This window comes from Vitis riparia, chromosome 12 (genome assembly GCF_004353265.1).
Source record: "Vitis riparia cultivar Riparia Gloire de Montpellier isolate 1030 chromosome 12, EGFV_Vit.rip_1.0, whole genome shotgun sequence".
Classification (NCBI taxonomy): Eukaryota; Viridiplantae; Streptophyta; class Magnoliopsida; order Vitales; family Vitaceae; genus Vitis; species Vitis riparia.
In genome coordinates this window covers 1,413,762-1,436,238 of record NC_048442.1, presented here as the reverse complement: position 1 = coordinate 1,436,238, position 22,477 = coordinate 1,413,762, and the positions used below count along the sequence as shown (strand labels likewise).

At 28.8% G+C, this 22,477-nt stretch overlaps 1 protein-coding gene across 2 annotated transcripts; it reads right to left on the bottom strand.

The window, feature by feature from the left end:
* Positions 1–430: 430 nt before the first annotated feature.
* LOC117926940 (probable disease resistance protein At4g27220) lies at positions 431–18,413 on the bottom strand. Of its 2 annotated transcripts, XM_034846273.1 has the most exons (6): positions 17,988–18,413; positions 17,318–17,425; positions 16,960–17,076; positions 6,825–9,877; positions 6,240–6,342; positions 431–742 (listed from the first exon to the last, which is right to left on the bottom strand). In XM_034846273.1, exons 1-6 carry the CDS (start codon positions 18,293–18,295, stop codon positions 517–519), a joined length of 3,915 nt encoding a protein of 1,304 aa, XP_034702164.1. In that variant the 5' UTR covers positions 18,296–18,413; the 3' UTR covers positions 431–516. The 2 variants fall into 2 exon arrangements, with proteins under 2 accessions (XP_034702164.1, XP_034702165.1); XM_034846274.1 differs by lacking the exon at positions 17,318–17,425.
* Positions 18,414–22,477: the final 4,064 nt, after the last annotated feature.

Genomic DNA, 22,477 nt, shown 5'->3' with positions numbered 1-22,477 from the left:
TCTAAAAGAATCAAACACTTCATCTAAAAAATCCAACAACAAACTTTGCTGCTAACTTCAACCATAATTTTAAACCAATTCAGTTGAGCTCTAAACAATAATTACCATGGTAGAGGCCGTGGTCGAGGTACCCATAGAGACTTCAATAGATCAACTTGTCAATTGTGTGGAAGACAAGGTCATGTTGCCATTTGTTGCTATCATAGGTTTGACAACTCACTTCAAGGATCTCAACAACAAAATCAACATGGACAAAACAACCAACACACAACATTCATTGCTTCATCGGCAACCATCAATGATCAAGCTTGGTACGTCGATAGTAGAGCCACTGATCACATCACAACCAATCTGAGCACACTTTCTCAAAAGACACAGTACAAAGCTTAAGAAAAGCTGGTTGTAGGTAATGGTCAACAATTTTAAACCATTATTCATGAATCATGTTCTACATGCCCCTTACAGTTTACTAAAACAATATATATATTACATAGTCAATATAAACTTTAACTATGATTACATATCACTGTTGAAAATTTTATAAACCTTCAATAGCCTCGAAAAAAGTGCATTTTGTTGGTGATAAATGATTATCCCCAAAAAGTATGGAAGAGTATCTTTTTTCATATAAGTATTACACATTACAATAAATAAATAAATAATAGAAAACAAAAAAAAGTGACGATTGATGGACTTTTCCGTCGGTGAATTATCCAAAGTTTGTAACCAACTTTGGCACAACCTGCAAGAAAACAAATGAAATAATAATTAAATTATTATTGCAAAAAAAATAATGCACACACACATAGACATAAATAATATTAAAATTTAAGAAAAAAGAAATTATAACATATATTTAAGATTAATTTCTATTCATTCATATATATTTAATAGTATTAAAAAAATTTTAAAAAATGAAGAGTATTGTTTAAAAAAATAAAAATATTAAATAAAAATTTTGCATAAAAAAGAAATCGAAGTAAAGGAAAAATTTAAATACCGATTCATTTTTCAACTGTGGTGTTCCAAAGAGAACTCTCCCTTGAACACTTTGAAGGAGAAAGAAATGAAAGAAAACTTTAACAAATAAAATAATCAAATAACTTGTTGAAGAAAAAGTGTTTTTCTAAATGGAAATAAATAATAATAGTATAAAATCTCTCTCTAATAATATTTATAAAGAAAGTCTTTTTTTTTTTTCATCTTTGACATGACAAATTTTTAAAAGGAAAATAATTTAAAGATTTGATAAAATATCTTAATATAATAAAATGTTTGGTTTTGCTTCCTTTTTCTATAACTAAACTTCTTAAACAATAATAAAGAAATATGGTAAGATCTTTTAATAAAAGAAATTTTTTTTTCTCTTTTGACTACAACATAATTACTTTTCCGATAGTAGAATCTATGAGAATGAAAAATTAAATTAAATTATATATAAATAAATATATAATTTATTTAATGTATTATTTTATAAACTCCACATAAAACTATATGCAATATATAACATTAAAAAAAAATCCAACCTTTATTTTAGTGTTTTTTTTTAAAATCTTAAAACTTCGACAAATATTTTACTAAAAAAATGATTTTAAAATATGGTAGACAAAAAAAATGAAGATAATTTATTTATTTGTCTCAAATTTTAATAAATGAATTAATTAAATTTTACAATAATTTTAAAAATTATCTTAAATATAATATTTATATAGTAATTTTTTTACGAATTCAATATAAGTATGAGATGAATATAATATACGTTTTTTGTAAACTTGCATATGCATTATTTTTCATTTTTAATAAATTTTTATAATAATTGTATGATTTTATTATAAATATAAATTTTTTTGATATATTCTATTACTAATTTAACATATACATAAATATGGATATAATATATATGTTGTTTCAATCATATAATATTGTCATTAAATACAATCATAAAAATTCTTTAGTGGCAATAATATATTTGTGTCATTAAAAATAGATTTGAAACACCGCTAAAACTGTTGCCACTAAATGTCATTTTTCTTGTAGTGACTTGGATCCATCCCTTACATTTGAAATCAACAGCCAAAACCAAAATTCTAAATCCTAGTTGACACTTTGATAGGAAAATCAAACCATTTCTTGAACAAATACGTATAAAATTCAGACATCCATGCATATACACATACCAACAAAATGGCAGGTAGAAAGGAAACACAAACACATAGTTGGAATGGGCTTAACTTTGTTGGCCCAAGCTACTATGCCCTTATCTTTCTTGTGGGAAGCCTTTAGCACAACAACCTTTCTCATAAACCACCTACCAACTCCTACCTTTGCCTATCTTTCTCCAATTGAAGCCTTATTCCATCAAAAACTAGACTTTCTATTTTAAAAACTTTTAGGTGTACTTGCTATCCTCACTTAAGACCATATAATAATAAGAAGCCACAATTTAGATCCTCTGAGTGTGTATTTTTAGGTTATAGTACTTATCACAAAGGTTACAAGTGTCTACATCCCTCTAGAAGAATTTACATTGCTTGTAGTGTTTGCTTTGATGAAAATGATTTCCATTTTAACTGGTTTTCCATGTTCCAACTCACATCCAGATTACCCTTCCACTGAAAGTTCATTTTCTCTTTGTCATCAGTGGATTCTTAAGTTTGATTGTCCAAGTCCAATTAATGTTGGCATGACAGTTTCTGGTGCACTTCAGATCTTAGAATCCACTACATCCTCACCAAGCTCTTTTGGTTCAAGTCAAAACAACAATCAAGGAAACAGTTTGGTCTCTCTTACCAATATATTGAAATTCCTTCCAATGATTTGTTTGAAGAACTCTTTGTTAAACCTATTGAGCAACATCAAGATCACATACAAAAGCAACCTAAAATAGTCCATCCCATACCTTGTCAAACTCAGCTCACCTTATAACCACTAGATCCAAATCAGGCATTTCTAAACCCAAGCTCTACCTTACTAACACAAAACCCAAATAAGCATCTATCTTAATTGAGAACTTAGAACCAATTAGTATTGACCAAGCCCTATAAAATAAGGATTGGAAGCAAGCCATGGATCAAGGATATGAGGCCTTAATGAAAAATAACACTTGGGTTTTGGTACCATATAAGGTTGGTATGAACATTGTTGATAATAAGTGGGTATTCAAGGTTAAGAGAAATTTAGATGGTACAATTCAAAGATATAAAGCCCAATTGGTTACCAAGGGCTTTCAACAATAGAATTTAGGCTCTAATAACAGAATTTAGGTAACACAACAACTGATACTAATCTGACTGTATTAAATGATTTGGATGTTCCTATTGCATTTTGGAAAGGGATTAGATTGTGTACCACACATCCCATTGCTGATTTTGTTTCCTCTAAAAGGTTATCTCCACAGTTTCGAGCATTTACTGCTAATCTATCTAAAGCTGATATACCCAAGGATGTTCATGAGGCATTACAACATCTAAATTGGAAAACAGCTGTGTACAATGAGATTAAATCTCTTGGGAAAAATGGAACCTAGGAATTGATTGAATTACCTTTGGGAAAATCTACTGTAGAATGCAAGTGAATTTTCAATGTGAAATATAAAGCTAATGGGAATATTGTCAGATATAAGACAGGATTGGTGGCTAAGGGATTTATGCAAATGTATGGAATAGATTATTAGGAAACATTTGCTCTAGTTGCCAAACTCAACACTGTCCAAGTTCTACTCTCCATTGCAATCAACAATGATTGGCCTTTTCATCAATTAGACATAAAAAAAAAATGCATTTCTAAATGGTGATCTTAATGAAGAAGTCTACATGGATATTCCACTAGGATTTAAAAACGCTAAAAAAAAGAATCAAGTGTGCAGATTAAAAAAATCTCTATACGGCCTAAAACAATCACCTATGGTTTGGTTTGAACGTTTTAATTCAATTGTTAAGAAAGTTGGGTACAATCAAGAACAATCGGACCAAATAATGTTTTTCAAACATTCATCAGATAGGAAGATCGTCATTCTTGTCATCTATGTTGATAACATAATTCTTACAACTAATGATGAAGCAAAAATGATAAATTTGAATAACGCCCTCTCTCGAGAATTTGAAATCAAGGACTTGGGAGCTCTTAGGTACTTCCTCAGCATTGAGGTGGCTCGAATTTCAAGTGAAATATCAGTCTCTCAATGGAAATATGTCCTTGATCTTCTCGAGGAAATTGGTATGGTCGAATGTAGACCAGTGGACACACTTATGGAGCATAATGGCAAGCTTAATGACGAAGAAGAAAACCCTCTTGTTGCCAAAGGTCAATACCAAAGACTTGTTGGGAAGTTGATTTATTTATCTCATACTAAGCTAGACATAGCCTTTCCTATTAGTGTGATTAGTCGGTTCATGCAGACTCCCATTGAAGAACATCTTAGTACAATTCACAGAATTCTTCGATACTTGAAACTGACACCTGGAAAGGGGTTATTTTTTGGCAAAAGTACTAGAAAAGGAATCGAAGTATATTCTAACGCAAATTGAGCAGATTCCGTGAATGATAAAAGGTCCACCTCAAACTACTACAACTATGTATGGGAATTTGGTCACTTAAAGAAGTAAAAAGCAATCCATAGTGGCTTGGAGTAGTGGATAAGCTAAGTTTTGGGCTATTGCACTTGGTGTATGTGAAGGACTATGGCTAAAATGTGTGATGAAGGAGTTGAAGATTTCAAATGAGTTTCTGATGAAAATGTTTTGTGACAATCAAGTAGCCATCAGCATCTCCCATAACCCAATCCATCATCACAAAACCAAGCATGTGGAAATTGACGGACATTTCATTAAGGAAAAAGTTGAGAATGAAGAGTTTTTACTACAGTACAAGCCTACCACTGCAAACATTCTTACAAAATCTCTACTAAGATAACATTTCAATTCTCTTATAAGCAAACTGAAAATGATCAATATTTATTCCTTAGTTTGAGGAGTGTTGAAACCGTAAGTTTTTTAGGAGTATGAATTTAAAACAAAACCAAAAGATAAGACTTGATTGAGTCCTATTATTTTGAGTTGTTTAGTTTGGATAAGTCCTAGATTTTTAGGAGCTTGAATTTAAAATAAAATCATAAGATAAGGTTTGATTGAGACCTATTATTTGGAGTTATCTAGTTTGGATAAGTCTTATGTGTTTAAATTTGATTTTATTTCTGGTTTGAATTAGAGATAATATGGGATGATATTTTGTAGATTGGTTAGTTGATAAATTCAAGGATTGCTTTGTTTTTTTAAGCTCTAGATGTAAACCAAATTTTTTAATAAAGTATTATGTAGTTTCTCTTTCAAATTCAATACACCTATTGCAAGTGGAGACACCTACTCAACTGGATGTTGATTTTCTGCTGATTTTTTATTTCAGAATACTAATTTTCTATAGATCGTTTGTTGTGGGGGAACCCAATATATAGGCTTGGATTAATCTATCAACATTTGTTAAATATTACCTACTTGTTTTCTCATTATTAGATTCATATAATTTGTTACTACTTTTATAATGATGATAATCAAACAGACATATTTTTAGATATATAGTTAATATGATTCCACATCCATTTATCATATATTTGTTGACTATTTTATGTTCACCTATTATTTTAATTTTTTTTAGATGAAAATGTTGGATTAAAAGACCTCAAGTGGAGAGGTTTTGTGGTCACCTTTAAAGGACAATAAGCATGTCGGTTCAAGGCTCTGGCTAATCAATGTGTCAACTATTGCTAGAACAATATATTTTTTTTTCTAGTCCATCTTTTGCTTAGTATTTTCTACTAGTTAGAATTGATATAGTGACTTCAGTTGTATTTGAGAGTTCTCTTTAGAAAAAAGAAGAAGTTATGTTTGATTTTTGGAAAGCATTGAGAAAAGGAAAAGAAATATTGAAAAAAAATTATCCTTTCTATGTTTGGATTCCATGAAAAGAGATAAGATTGTAATGTGACCAAATCGGGTGAATTGGTCAGAACAAAAAGTCTATAATGGAATCTGCAAGTTATGTTTGATTCTCAAAATGTCTGAGGGAAAGAAAATAGAGAACAAAATATAATGAAAGAGGTAAGGAAAATTTATAATAATATTTTTTTCTCATTTGATTGTTCATGTTAAATTAAAAAAAAAATTAAAATTTTGAAGTATCTCATTATCGTTTTAGCTTTGGTTAGATGTAAAATATATCGAATATCAATAAATGAGAACACTTACAAAATGAGGTCCGTCTCCTCCACGGCAACAGGGTCAGGCAGTTGCTTTTCCTTTGAGGCAGTTGTGGCCTCAAATGCTGGGGCTGCCATGAAGTCACCAGAACCTGTCACTCATAGACAAATAGCCAACAAAACAAACCAAATATTAGACAGTGGATTTGGAAGGGCACATGGAGTTGGAAATTAGTATTCCCCCACCATGTTTTTAAGCATGCAAATGAATAAGAATACCCATCTTAAGTGTTAGAAATTGGAATCTAATGTCCATATGAGAATACCCGATCCAAACCTTAGGGGAGTCGGATAAATGAGTTATACATTCAGTGATATATATAGATACACAAACATCCCAATAGATGGCAGTATATCACCGCTAGTGCAAGTGTGCATATACCTTTTCCAGCAAAAGAGTAAATGTTTTTTTAACGAAAACCAGCAATATGTGCACATGCTTTTTTCGATTCAACCTGAAAATCTGTGTATCCTACTGAATCATTCATGTGAAAGAATAGATCCAAAATGCAATGAATAAAATGGAGATCATCTATCTATGGAAAGGAAAAAAAGACATGAAAAATAACCTAACCTGACTGTTGAGAAGGCTTTCTTTCTTGCCTCTCAGCTTCACCTGACTGTTGAGAAGGCTTTCTCTCTTGCCTCTCAGCTTCACCTGACTGTTGAGAAGGCTTTCTTTCTTGCCTCTCAGCAAGAAGCTGATTCTCAATTTCTTCTATCTGAGTCGCCAAATCTGCATCACTTTTAATGGGGACAAATACATTATGCCACTGAGCAAGTCCAAAATATGAACTCTTCAATGTACTCCACCAGTCTGCCTCTCCTATGATCACCTTTATACCATTACAACAGACTTCCATATCAGACAGAGTTTCAAGGCGTGGACAGTTATAGAAGCTCATCCATTCTAATTTTGGTGCAATGCGTAAACCACTTGAAATGTTGACCAATTTAGGCATGTAATGAAGTGATATCTTCCTCAAATTAGGAAGATATGTTCTCAAGGGGAATGGTATATGTTCAGCAGGATCTTCAAGGGTCACTATGCTGTTGATTTCAGGGCACCATTCAGCCACAAGCTCCTCTAAGCTGTTGAGATTTTCAAGCAAACCCAAAGTAAAAATGGTAGTCAACTGTGGGCATTCATGCAATGCCAAGGACTTTAGACTAGATAGACAACCCCTCCAAACTGGTCCCTTCCAGATGCTCACTAAATTCTTCATATAATGAAGCCTTAAGAATTGTAGAGACCCAAGTATATTTTCTCCATAAACATCTCCATCATCTCCTCGTTGTTTACAATTTTCTGCTTCATCCACAATAGTTTCAATCTTATTACATTCCCCCAATACACAAAATTCTAGCTTCTTCATATTTTCAATCCCAAATTCAGATAGCTTGGTGAGAGTTAAATGGCGATCCAGGAACAAAGCAGTGCAATGCTGGAGTACCTCCTTGATTTGACTTGGAATGCCTTCACCATTCACATACTTCAGGCTCCTTGTGTGGAGTTCAAATCTAATTGCAAGTCCATTAGGTAGTCGAGATATAATGCGGCTGTGATGACTGCCAACAATAAATCTAAAGTGGACTAATGATGTGTATACCGACGAAGTTCCATTCCTCATAAAGTGATCAAGCAGTGCAACTTGTGGCAAATAAATTTTTAGAGCCTCCAACTGTTTTAAGCTGCACACTTCCTTTACAATATCTTCCATGGTCGCATTCCATCGTTCATCATCAGGGTTCACATCTATCCTTAACTCTTGCAATTGAAACAATCGTTGAATCACATTCCGAGGAATCAGTGTAGAGGACTGATTTTTTCTGTATCCATGAAATGACACGTTCAAGCATTTCAACTTTGTCAGTCTGTCAACATCTATGGGTAGGTTTATAATTTTAGTGCCTTCAAGATTGAGCACCTCAAGATTCCCAAGTTTTCCAACTTCAGGTGGCAGCTCCATTAAAAGTTCACAGCCTCTTAATAGGAAAATTCGAAGTTCGAATAACTTAAAGAGAGATTGTGGTAAAGATCTGATTCTAGTGTAGGACAAGTCAAGAATTTGGAGGACAGGCAAACCTTCAAAGAATGTCGGAGGAATAGTTCTCAAATGGTGATTGGACTGCAAAAACAACACTTTGAGTTGTGAGCCATGAGGACTCGTTGGTAGCTCTGAAAGTTTATTATTCATCAAATGCATCTCACTGGCCTTTTCCCATGCCTCATCTTTTGGTGGTTCAGTTAGTCCCCATCCACCCAGCCTAAGAAAGGGTGAACATGATTCAAATCTTAAGAAGTTTAATAACTCCTCATGAATTTCCCTTCGGTTTCGCACAAAATAAGAATCTCCATACTGAAAACTCTCTAACAAGGAGGCATTGACAAGATCCCCCACAATCTGTTTACCTTCATCAAATGTTCCTACCAAGCCGCTTGTTCTCCAGTCTTCAATCAAACGCACTTCCTCCTGTCCCCAATTCTCCATGTCAGTGTCAACAAAGTATCGTACATACTTGTTTGTCGAACCTGAACGGCCCCACATGAATCCCAATGCATTAAATAAGACTCTATCTTTTGTCTGAGATCTGTGTTGCAAGCCTAGTGTATAAGATGCATATTCCCAGATCAAAACATCATTCACGTCTTTCAAAGCTCTTGCCATTATAACAACAGCAAGTAAATGGCCACAACACTTTTCAACCACATTTATGGCGAGGCGTTGGATCCCTGAAGAATGCACAACTTCCCCAACATTCACACAGAACAATTCCCATGATAACAGATGATTCTCCATCCTGATCTCTACACCCACTGCTGTTACATTATCAACATTCTGAGAATTAGTTGTATAAACTATCTTTTGAATTTTCTTTGAGTTCCACCAGTTGGTCCCCATGTCATAAAGATTTACCCTTTCACCAACCTCATGAAGAAGGATGAAGAAGTTTGTGCCTTTCAGTGTTTCATCTAATTTCCGTTCTCCTGATGTGGAGGGAAACAACTCCCGTTCAATTGAAAATCTAATCTCTTCAATGGTGGAGCATCTTGAGGCATCAACATCAATGGCATGATCAAATATACAACATTCCTGTAGTTCGCCCCACAATTCTGAAATAACTGTTTCTCCATGGCTTCCTGAAATCCCAATCTTCCGACTTTTAGGGTATTCTATATGTTGTAAAATTTCACGAATAGCAAAGTCTACTGCCAAATTATATATTCTTTTTGGCGTAGGCATTATTTGGTCATGCCTTTCTACATCAATCCCGCTAAAGCTCTTCGCAATCACAACTTGGGGAAATAAAGGTTCAATTTCATCCATGTAACGAGTCATCAGTGTACTGATTCGATTCTCTAACTTAAAAGCATCGATCTCTTTCTTCTTTGAAGGTGCTTCCATTTCTCTCACCACATCATTGATCTTCAAAGTGTCCCGAACCCACTTATATTGATTCTGCTTGTGGCTCTCTCCGTTCAGCAAGCTCATAAGAGGATAAGATATAATAAGGCACACATTATCCTTCGTCCTGTTCAATATCTCAGCACTCTGCTTGATTCTTTTGTGGACACTCCTGTCATCTTCTAACTGTGTGGAAGGCCCAGCTATATTGGTTTTGCTTCTGCAGAAATGAAGGAAAAAACATTAGAGAGAGTTCAACTAGAAAGCAATTTCAGAGAACTATTTGTAGTTAACCTCTTATGAGTTGTGACAAGTGTGCACAGTAAGTACAAATACAAGATTGTTTGAGAAAAATCTCGAGCAAAACAAGGTGGTAAAAGAAATATAGAAGCCATTTGCAGATAAAATGATAACTTTAAGTGATTTTTAGAAGAATTGCTTTCAAAAATTTACTTTCTCATACGACTCCAAGATGAATTCTTAATCCAATGTTTGCTTAGTGTAGGGTGCCTTGGTGAGAGGGACCTCAAATACTAGAGTATACTAAAAAGATGTGGGGCCATTTATTTTTGAACAGAAAATTTCTTTATATTTTTGTTTCCAAAAGTTTGCTTTTGAGAACAGAAAGTCTGGTTTATTTTGAGTGTTGAATCATTATAAATATTAGGAAGTGGTGGTTGATTATATTTTTTCTTGAGTTTCGAAAAAGAATTAAGTGTTTAGGAAGCCTCACAGTTCATTGGTTTTCTCACAGGTTACAAGTTGTTCGATCACTCAAAAAATCTATGAAAATTGTTGTGTTACTGGAAACTTTAATGCAAATAATATTAGTTCAAGAACACAAACGATAAAAATAATTGACATAAAGAAACACAAGGTTTTAACATTGTTCGAACAATCATGCCTATATCCACGGATGAGAGAGAATTATTCTACTATAATATATACAAAGGATAGAACCAAATACAAATATTGTGTTCCCAAAACATCTCATATTTCCTCACTCCTTTGTATCAATACCCTAAATCACCAGTCCCTCACTCCATTGGGTGTCATCTATTCTTCTTCACATCTCTATCCACCCACCTTCTATAATTTTTACAAGGTCATCTCTATCTCATGATTTTTCTCCTCATAACTTGAAATATTTATAGAAATATTCCTAACAACTTTCCTTATTGTATAAGAAAATCTAATATTTAAATAAGAGGAAAAGTAGATTTTGACTCACTAATTTGAAAAAATATAAAAAAAAACCCCTCAAATTTGTAAATAGGTTTTATATTCATTTATTTAAAAATATTTTAAAATACATGTATTTTTTCATAACTTAATAATTATTTCCTGAAATGACTTTATTACTTATGATGTTAATAACACCAATTAACAATTTTTTTTAATTGTAAGACCCGATTTGACATTAATAAAATAAGAAATTTTAAAAATTAAAAATACAATTAAAACTAAAAAAAAAACTTTAAAGTTAAAAATATAAAATAAAATATTATGCATCTTTAAAATTTTTTGGTTTTTAATTTTATTTAATTATTATGTACTTTAGTTTTAATTGTATTTTAAATTTTTAAAATTTCTTACTTTATTGTTGATGTCAACTAAAATTTTTATTCAATTTTATTAAAAAATATATATATGAGAAGATGAGAGACTTTATATAATATAGGACATAAAATCATTATTAACTAAGAGATTAGAAGGATTAGAAAGATTTTATTTATCACTTGAGGTTGTTGGAGAATTTTCATAATGATTTGTATCTCATACTATATAATAAAAATTTTATAATACGTTTCATTGTAAAACATTTTTATCAAATTAAAATGATAAATGAATTTTGGATAATTTTATTTAATATTATCAAGTAAAAAGGTATTTCAAGAAATAATTATTTAACTTATGAAAAAGTACATGCATTTTAAAATATTTTTAAATAGATGAAAATAAAATTGATTTATAAAAGTTGAGGTTTTTTTTTGTATTTTTTTTTAAATCAGTGAGTCAAAACCTATTTTTCCCTTAATAATATATCAACTTAGAAAATATACTATATAATATTTTTTACGAAAATGAATCTATAATAATTAGGAATTTTGGACACTTTTTAACCATCTACATATCTTGGATCAATTTCTGTTAAGTTAATCTATCATCCTTTTATGATAGACACTTTTTTGTTTATATCACATCCTGATATCCTGATAAGAGAATAATAGACTCTACCTTCAACTAAAATTCTTTTCGCCATCATCTATTGTACTTTATTCTCTTTGCCTTCTCCATAAATCTTCAACCCAAAACTCTTCTACCAATTTATTATGTCAGCAAAAGTTTTAATACAAATAATGTTAGTTCAAGAATACAAAGATAAAAACAACATCCCACACAAAGGAACACGAGGTTTGAACGTAGTTCGGCTAACCAAACCTACATTCACGGATAAGGAAGAATCATTCTACTACACCATAGAAAATATTACAAAGGATATAACCATTCTACTATACCATATAAAACATTACAAAAGACATAATCAAATACAAGTATTACGTTCTGAAATATCTCATGTTTCCTCACTTCTTATATCAATACCTTGAACCATAAGTCTCTCATTCTCTCACTTCTTGTATCAATACCTTGAACCATAAGTCTCTCATTTCATTGGATGTCTCTTATTATTTTTCACATCTCTATCCACCTCTCTCACTCCATTGAGTGTTTCTTATTCTTCCTCATATTTCTATCCAGCTCATGTGGCCTTTACAAGTCCATCTCCATCTCATAATTTTTTCCCTCATAAACTAGAATATTTATAGAGACATTCCTAACAACTTTCTTTATTTTATAAGGAAATTTAATATTATAATAATATATCAATTTAAAAAATATTCTATATAATATCTTTTTACAAAAAGGAATCAATATTAATTAGGAATTTGAGACATTTTTTAACAAAAATCAATGTAATGGAGTAAGTATTTATCCAAAGAAGCTAGTGTTATTTTTACAACGCATGGGATAGAATGAAGACTAAGTGTGTTTGGGAGTTTGTCTATTTGAACTCTTTTTAGTTAAAATACTTAAAAAAACATTTTAAAGATAATTACTTATCAAGTACTTCTTTAAAAAGCACTATAAGTGATTTTTCAACTTTTAAAATTTTTCCAAACAATAGATTTTTTTTTTCCAAAAGTACTTTTTATGCTAGAAGTATTCTAAAAAAAAAAAGACAAGGAATAAAATATTAATGAAAAGCATAGGAAAATATTAAAATATTTTAGTTTCCGTGTATGTATATTTTTTAACAATTTAATTTTCTTTTCCTTATATTTTCTATGGACAACCAAAGGGTATTTGATTAAAAGGGAACAAATCATCCCCATTTTGTAAAACTAACCCTTCAGCTTTTTTTTCAACCTAAAAAATACTCATTTTGGATAAAAACACTCATTTTTTTCTTGCAAAAATAACCCTTTTATAAAACACAAATGTAAATAATAGAAGTGTTGAAGGGCATTTATATCAAAATTGGGTTACAATTCAAGTTTTAAAAAAAATGAGAGAAGTTAGTTTTATAAATTAGGGATCTTTTCATCCCTTTAAATCAATTAATCCAATAAAAAAAATTATAATTTTTCTTTCTTTCCTTTTTTTCTCCCTATTTTCTTTCAATCTTTTTCCAACCATCAAACATAGCCCAATGATTTTATATTTTGTCAATACTCTTATTCACGTTTTCTTAATAGTTTTGTTATTACTAAATACCACCTTGCTTCAAAATTTATGGTTTTATACATGTTTACGTCTATATGAGTTCCCTTTTAAAGAAAAGAAACTCTTATTGTTAATCCATGCCAATTTTACCTTCATCCAATGCACCAATTTATTATTCTATCTTTACATGTTTCATATCATTAATTAATAAAGATAAAAAAGAAAATATAAAAATTATGAAAAAAAAAATTAAATAAACAAAGGAAAATAATCATATTGAATGGAAAAAAAAATCCAAGAATAAAAACAAGTTGATTTAATAAAAAAAATATAACAATTAAAAAGGTTTTTTTTTTTTTTTTTTACTTCAATTTCCTCAAACATATCCTAAAAATGAAGGTAAAAAAATTGGGAAAAATGAGTTTTGACTCACCAATTTGAAAAAATATAGAAAATGAAGCCCAACTTTTATAAATCAAATTTATCTTCATCTATTTAAAATTATTTTAAAATACATGCACTTTTAAAAAATCACATAATTATTTCCTAAAATAATGTTTTACTTATTAGGTTAATAAATCCAATTGACAATTTTTTTTTTTTACCATGAAAATTGATTTGAGGTTAATAAAATAAGAAATTTTAAAAATTAAAAATACAATTTAAACTAAAAAAAACTTTAAAGCTAAAAATATAAAAATAAAATATTAACTTTCACTTCATTTAATCCCATTAGTAAAAAAATATAGATTTCACATAGAGTTGGGAATATTTTATTGTTGATGTTAACTTTTAATAAGAGAATTAAAAATATTTTATTTGTCATTTTATGATTCTAGAGAATTTTTTCAAAATGACTTGTATTTCATATTATATAATAAAAATTTTATAATCTATTTATTTGTAAGATGTTCTGATCACATTAAAATAATCAATTATTTATTTGATAATTTTGTAATATTATCAAGTAAAATGATATTTCAGAAAATAATTATATGACTTATAAAAAAGTGCATGTATTTTAAAATATTTTTAAATTAATAAAGATAAAACTAATTTATAAAAGTTAAGGTTACTTTTTCTATATTTTTTAAATTATTCCCTAAATATTTGTTGATAATAAAAATAATCTTTAGAAGAATAATAAAAAATTAAAATAATAGAAATCTTTCAAAGGTAAAGAAATCTTGGAAAGAGAAAAGAAAGGCACTTCAAGTAATTTAAATGATGCTTTAAAAAAATAAAAGAAAGAAGAAAAAGAAATAAAATTTACTTTAAAGTTTAAACATACTTCTTATTGATGGATGATGATAGTAGATGAAAATTTTCGATTATTCTACCCAAACACAACAAAAAATAAAATATGATAAAAATATTCAATTATTCTACCCAAACACAATAAAAAATATATGTGATGAGTACCTAAGAAAATATGACAAAATGAAAATAATTTTCATTTTTCTCAAACATGACAAAAGATATAAATAGATTAGTTAATTTTGGATGGTAAGGAAACTCCCTTCAAGATTTTCATATTTTAAAATTTAAAGCCTATTAAGAATCCATTTGTAGTGATTTTAGGAAATATTTTTAATTTTTCTAACACTTGAAATTTTTTATCATTCAAGTATTAGAGTTGCTAGAAACATTTTTTGGAATTACTTCCAAAAGCACTCTAAATTTCCTAGTTAGATGTTGTAAACATAAAAATTTTAGTGGATTAAATTATCACTAATTTGATCTTCAAAATGAATAAATAAATAAATAAAAATAGATATCCTCTTATCGATAAGTTTACTAAAAAAGGAAAATTAATGTGATAATATTTATAATAAGAAAAATATTATTATTATTATTATTATTATCTTGTTGGTGAACCTCGTAAGAAGAAAAATTAATAAAATCAAGGAACTAAATCTCTTGAATTAAGAAATTTAAGTTCCCTACCTTCACCTAACTTTTTTCAAGAAAGGGGATCGGGGGAGAAATTTAGAAATCGGAAAAACTCAGAGAAAAAAATCCAAAGGCAACTTTGTACGAGAAAAAAGACTTCACAACATAAGAAAAAGTTTTATCAAATCTCTCGACAAGTTTGGTAAACAATAGAACTATTACACGTGTTTTTCGCCATTTAGCAAGTTCACTGGAGAAAAAGCTACTCCAAGCCCTTGATTGATCTTCAAATCCAAGGAAACAAGTTTGTCATCATTCTTCAAGTTGTGATAAAAACAAATGAATTAGAGGAAAAATATTCTTTTGTAACTGTACCCTACAATTTTAATTTCAACAAATACTTTGTTCCCATTATTTTTCCTATTGTTTTGATAATTTTATAGGACTTTATATGAAATTTGTGCATACAAATGACAAAATGAATTATCATAATATTACTTTGGGGTGACATTTGAATTTTTTTTTCTCTTTTAAGATAAGCAATGTGATGAATTAAAACACTCACGAATATCTCCAATAGAGATGCTAAAGAAGACTTAAAAAGTTTTAGCTTTCCAAGTATTTAAAATTATTACATTTATAAATTTAAAAATTCAAATTGATTAACTAAGTTATAATAATAATAAGTTTAATAGATTAAAATTGTGTTAACCGATTGAAATCATGTTAACAACTAAATGGATTAGAATTGTGTTAATGAGTTTACAACATTGAAATCATGTTTACGAGTTATTCATGTCAATTCATACATAATCTAGACTTAACTCATTTATTAAATGGACTCATGTGAGTTCATTTGGATATGATGATTAAATGTCTGGTATTCAAATCAAATAAATTTTTTCTATTTTTAAAGTTTAGACTACATGAATTTTGACTCATTTGGCCCATGCTATATATATATATATATATATATATATGTGTGTGTGTGTGTGTGTGTGAGAGAGAGAGAGAGAGAGAGAGGGGTGTTTATTTAATTAAAAGGGATGAAACAAAAAAATTCATTTTTTATTTTTTATTTTTTATTTTTTAAAAATATCCACATCTTTTTCTTATAAAAATAATCTTTTCTTTTAAAATTTACACGTAAATAATTAAAATATGGAATGAAATTTATGTCAAAAATAGATTAATTAAGTGGAGTGGGTTAATATATATAAAGTTATTTGATTAAAAGTTTTTGTTTTCGAAAATAGAGTACTTTTAGGACTCTTTGACAATCAGAATAGTTGTTTTTAGTTATTTTCATTTATTTTTTTGAGAATTATTTTTAAAATAATTATACAAATACGAAGAATAATTAAAAATAAAAAACTACATAAAAATTATTTTCTAAACATATTTAAAAATAAATAAAACATTTAAAAACATTTCAAATCCTAAACATATGTTTGTTTTACAAAACATCGAGAATTGTATTCAAAAACTGTTTTTTAGAACTGTTTTAAAAAACAATTACCAACGTAACATTAACTCTTCATTTGTTCTATTTTTTTTTTGACAAAAATAACTTCACTTTTATTTTTATAATATATATATATATATATATATATATATATATATATATTAAAGATGAATTACTTTTCAATTAAAAACATTGGATGACTATAGGAGAATTCTTACCGAATCAAATTGTGAGAGTGGGCACGCGAAGCTCTCGATGCCTCAACCTTCCTATCAAATTGAGCCTTTTTATCCAACTCCTTCAACCACTTCATCACCCTCTTCCGATGTTTCATACTGAGTCATAGTTTACAAATGAATTTATATATGAATAAATTTGAAAAGGAAAATTTTTAAGTTTATGTTTCATTTTTTAACTTTTTGTTGAAAACAACTTCCCTTCAAATTTCAAAATGTTTATTTTTTTATATATATATTTGAAAGTTTAAATCCAAATACTTAAAACGGTGGAGACATTTATGTTAAAGATGAATTACTTTTCAATTAAAAACATCATATAGTAAAAGAGAATTCTTACTAAATCAAATTTTGAGAGTGAGCACACGATGGTCCTGATGCCTCAGCCTTCGTATCAAATTGAGCCTTCTTATCCAACCACTTCATCACCCTCTTCTGAAGATCCATACTGAATCATAGTTTCCAAATGAATTTACATGTGAATAAATTTGAAAGCAAAATTTTTAAGCATTTGCTTTTTTTTTTTTGAAACTTTATAGTGAAAACAACTTAAAATGTTTGTGTTTTATTTTTTACATTCTTACTAAATATTAAAATCCAAATTATTTGACTTTTCTGAGTACTAAAAATAAATTTTTATTTATTTTACTTCTTAATATCTAATAAAAATAAAATATTAGAAATACAAATAACTTAATATTTTAAGTTATTAAGGATGATTTAGCTTTAAATTATTAAGTATTATTTAGCTTTAAATTTCATTTAAAATTAAGTGAAAAAAACAAACAAACATTGGACTATGTTTGATTCCAAGATAATACGGAAAGAAAGAAAGAAAAAATATAAAAAATAATATACTACTACCTAATTTAATTTATTTTAACTGATTAAATAATCTAAAAATATATAAGTTACAAACCTATTTTAATTACATGATAAAATCATTCTTTTTTAACATCTTTTTTCTTTGGAACCAAACCTACATGGCCTCAGAACAGGGTATCACTTACGGATTGGGATCCCCTTCGGAAGACAACGGCCACCGCCGCAGCAACCTCTGCGAGACCTCGCCCAGATCATTTCTAAATCTCACAGTATGTGAAGACAACGGCCGCCTCCAAGGCAACTTCAGCCACTTCCAACGCTGATGAAGCTGCTCCCCCTGATCGTTACTAAATCCCAGAGTGTCGGAATCGGAATCCGAATCTGAATTCATATCCCATTCCCAATCCGAATCTGAATCTGGATCTATAACTTTTCCCAGTTCACTCGTACCCTCCACTGTCAAGTTTTGGCTGTTGCTCTGGTTCTCCTCCATCCCTCAGTCGGTAAGGTAGCTATGAATTTCCATCACCAATTTTAGCTGATTTTTCACCTGCATCAACTGAAAGACTGGTAGGTCTTTGAAGGCACATTTGGTTCCTTAGAATTCAACCCCGGACGCCTTCGTCCTGTACTCTAGAGAGGGTCCAAATTATATAATATAGCTAGGTTTACTCCAAGGCACGTGAACAGTTATTTAATAAAGTTAATAACTTAATACTAAATTAATTTTTAAAATTTATTTAATAAAAAGTATAAAAAAAAATAATTTATTTTAAAGAAATAAGCTTTTTTATAAAAAAAATTATAAAAGAATTTGGAACAATATAATTTATAATTAAATAACAAAATTATTTATTTAGACCTATTTTGTAGCCGGGTGTTTTAGCTTTAAAGTTATGTTTGAATTCAAACCAATAAAAAAATATATTATTTTATTAGATACTGAACTCCTAATTATTTTCAAAATATTAATTAAGTTTAATAAATAATATTAATGAATTAACATAAAAATCTAATATGAAATAAAAATAATTTTATTTAATTTTTTATTAAAAAATATTGTTAAATAAAATTATCAAATAATTGTAACATCAAATAATAGAAGATGTAAATATAGAATAAAAATATTTTTGAAACTAAATTTTTTATTAAATAAACTAATTTTAATTAATCTTAGTAACCACCAATAAAAAATACTAAACAACATTAAATAAAAATTTTGTTGTAAATTTATATATATATATATATATATATATATATAACACATTTTAATTTTAAAATTATTATAATTAATTAAAATTTTAAAATAATATTAAATAATAAAAATCGAATACCAAATAAAAATTTGAAGCAAAATCATCATATAATTCACCTTTATCTTTATTATTTTAATATTTCAATAACTTAAGTAAGAGGGTTGTACAGTGGGATGCGGGTTTGTACACGTAATATTGTGCATGACCCTTGTGTAGTGAAGAATGGGTGAATAGGGTCCACGTGTCGTTATGTGGTGCATCTCTTGTTCAGATAGTAGAGAAAACGGTTCCACTTAGTTCTCAATTAAATTATATATATATCATTCTTATTAGTTTGGTGTAATGGGAGATCAATGGTTTAAACAAAATAAGGAAAGTAAAAAAGTTACAACAATACTTTCATTCTAGCTTTTATAGTATAAAGATATTGGGGTGTTTCCGCAACCATTGTTTTATTCTTTCTACCCACCTATTGAACAAGCCAATTGAGGAGGTGCATTTTTTCACTCTAAGGTAATATTGTTTTTTATTTATGAAAAATTGATTTTTTAAAAAATTGGATTTTTCATTTATTTTAGTTTATTTTAAAAGAAAAAAATAAAATAAGAAATAAAACTCTAATATGACTTCTTATGTTTCTAAAAAAAAAAAAAAATTTGTAAAAACCATTTTATCTAAAATTGGGTTATCTATTAGGAAGTTACGATAATAAGTACCTTTCCCACATAGTTACGGTTTCTATAGAACAAATGAAGTGAAATATAATAATTAATAATTAATTAATCATGGATACGGGAATAATACATACAAATAATTATGTACAAGTTATAGTAAAAATTAAATTATAAGAATAGATAAAATAAATAAATAAAAAAGAAGCAAATTGATTTATTAAGTTAATTAGAAAAAAATATTTTATTATTTACGATATAATTTGAAGAATTTATTTGTATTAAAAAACAATTTTGAGTTGATGATTTCAATTTGTTCATTTAATAAAAGTTTTAATTTATTTTTCATATCAAGGTTGAATGACAAGTCAATTTCTGTCCGCTACAGTTAAGTTTCGGGTGAAGTAGCTTGAAGTGTGGCAGCTGCCATTATCAAGGTTGAAGGACCAGCCAATTTCTGTCCGCTGCAGTTGATTATTAGGTGAAGTGAAGTGTGGCAGCTGCCATTCCTGTTGACCATGACCATTGTATCATATCAAGCTTGAAAGACCAGCCAATTTTTGTCAGCTATAGTTAAGAGATTTGGTGAAGTAGCTTGAAGTGTGGCAGCTGCCATTCACCATGACCATTATATGGTATCAAGGTTGAATGACAAGTCAATTTCTGTCCGCTACAGTTAAGTTTTGGGTGAAGTAGCTTGAAGTGTGGCAGCTGCCATTATCAAGGTTGAATGACGAGCCAATTTCTGTCTGCAGTTGATTATTAGGTGAAGTGAAGTGTGGCAGCTGCCATTCCTGTTGACCATGACCATTGTATCATATCAAGCTTGAAAGACCAGCCAATTTCTGTCAGCTATAGTTAAGTTTTGGTGAAGTAGCTTGAAGTGTCACAACTGCCATTCACCCTCAAATGATATGACCATGGGAAGGGAAAATTATATGGTGCATCCATCGGTATCATACCAAACATCTTTTAAGCCATTGGATACCCTAGATTATATCTTGGCCATTCATTTTAAATTCAAGAAGAAAAATCAACTCGATCAGTTAAGGAAAGAACTGGTTATGACCTTCCCTACAGTACCTCCATTGGTACCCCATCAAAAATCTTTTAAGCCATTAGATGCCCTAGATTATATTTTGACCATTCATTTTAAATTCAAGAAGAAAAATCAACTCGACTGATTAAGGGAAGAACCGGTTATGACCTTTCCTACGGTACCTCCGTCGATATCCTACCAAAAATCTTTTAAGCCATTGGATGCCCTAGATTACATCTTGACAATTCATTTTAAATTCAAGAAGAAAAATCAACTCGACTGATTAAGGGAAGAAGCGATTATGACCTTCCCTACAGTACCTCCGTCGGTACCCTACCAAAAATCTTTTAAGCCATTGGATGCCCTAGATTACATCTTGGCCATCCAATTTAAATTCAAAAAGAAAAATCAACTCAACCGGTTAAGGGAAGAACCGGTTGTGACCTTCCAATCTCTTTTCTTTTTCACTTTTTCTTCGTCCATTTTCAACAATTTTGGGTTTATATAAAACAAATAAAAGATAAATATTGAGATAAAAAAATAGAATTGGATAAAAATAAAAATAAAATTGATATAAAATTTGTAAAACATATTTATTAACAAAAAAAATTCATCACATATTATAACTACATTGTTTTATTTTTAACATTAAATTTTTAATTTTACGTAACAATGAATATAGTAATATTTTAATATGAAATGAGTATTTGCATTAAAATTCAATATCTTGATAATCATATGTAAAGCAAATGTATTAAATAGTTAGATTGTCCTCATATTTTTTATACCCTCCAAATTCTATATTTTTTGAATTTAAGGTTTTTAAATTATAATTACAATAAAATAAATTACTAATATTATTTTGAGTTACTAATGATGGTATTTTCAAAAAATAAATTTGTAATTTCAAGAAATTAAAAACTAAAAGTCGGTATGAAAAATGTTATGAAGGCACTAACCATGTATTTATCACATTCTTCATATCATGTGATCATGGGAATTATTCTAAAAGAAAAAATTAAAACACTATGCAATTGTAGAGGGTATGAAGAATATGAAGATTTCTTATATTCTTCATACCCTTCTTCACATTTTTTGTACTCCCAAAATTTTATAATTTTTCAAATTTTAAGAAATTTTTTCAACTTGTAAATATAATAATATTGCTTATTGGTACTAATTAAGCTAAAAAATGATGGAAATTATATTTTTAAAATTCAAAACACTAAAAAATTGGAGAGGCTACGAAGATTAATATAAGCATCCTCACATTCTTCATATATTTTCTCACATTTTTTGTCCTCTCGAAAATTTTCAATTTTTTGAATTTTAAATACATTAATGTTGTTTATTGATACTAATTAAGCTTAAAAATGATGGAAATTATCTTTAAAAAAAATTAAAAAGTTAAAATAGTAAAAAATTGAAGAGGGTATGAAGAATGTGAGGCTAACGTTCTTCATACCATTCCACACATTTTTCCTACCATCGAAATTTTACAAATTTTCAAATTTTAAGATTTTTTTTTTTCCACTTGGAAATACAATAATATTTTTTTTATTAATACTAATTAAATTTAGAAATGATAGAAATTATCTTCAAAAAAATTTTAAAATTAAAAATTGAAGAGGGAACAAAGATCCTCACATTCTTTATATCATTTTTGACATTTTTCATACCCTCAAAATTTTACAAATTTTCAAATTTTA

Excerpts from the sequence above, each read along its gene's own strand:
- LOC117926940 (XM_034846273.1), bottom strand. The coding sequence starts at position 18,295 with ATGGAGGAGAACCAGAGCAACAGCCAAAACTTGACAGTGGAGGGTACG. Across the intron at positions 9,878-16,959 it reads CACTCTCACAATTTGATTCG|AAGCAAAACCAATATAGCTG; the intron begins GTAAGAATTCTC and ends TCATTTCTGCAG. Across the intron at positions 6,343-6,824 it reads AAAGCCTTCTCAACAGTCAG|GTTCTGGTGACTTCATGGCA; the intron begins GTTAGGTTATTT and ends TATGAGTGACAG.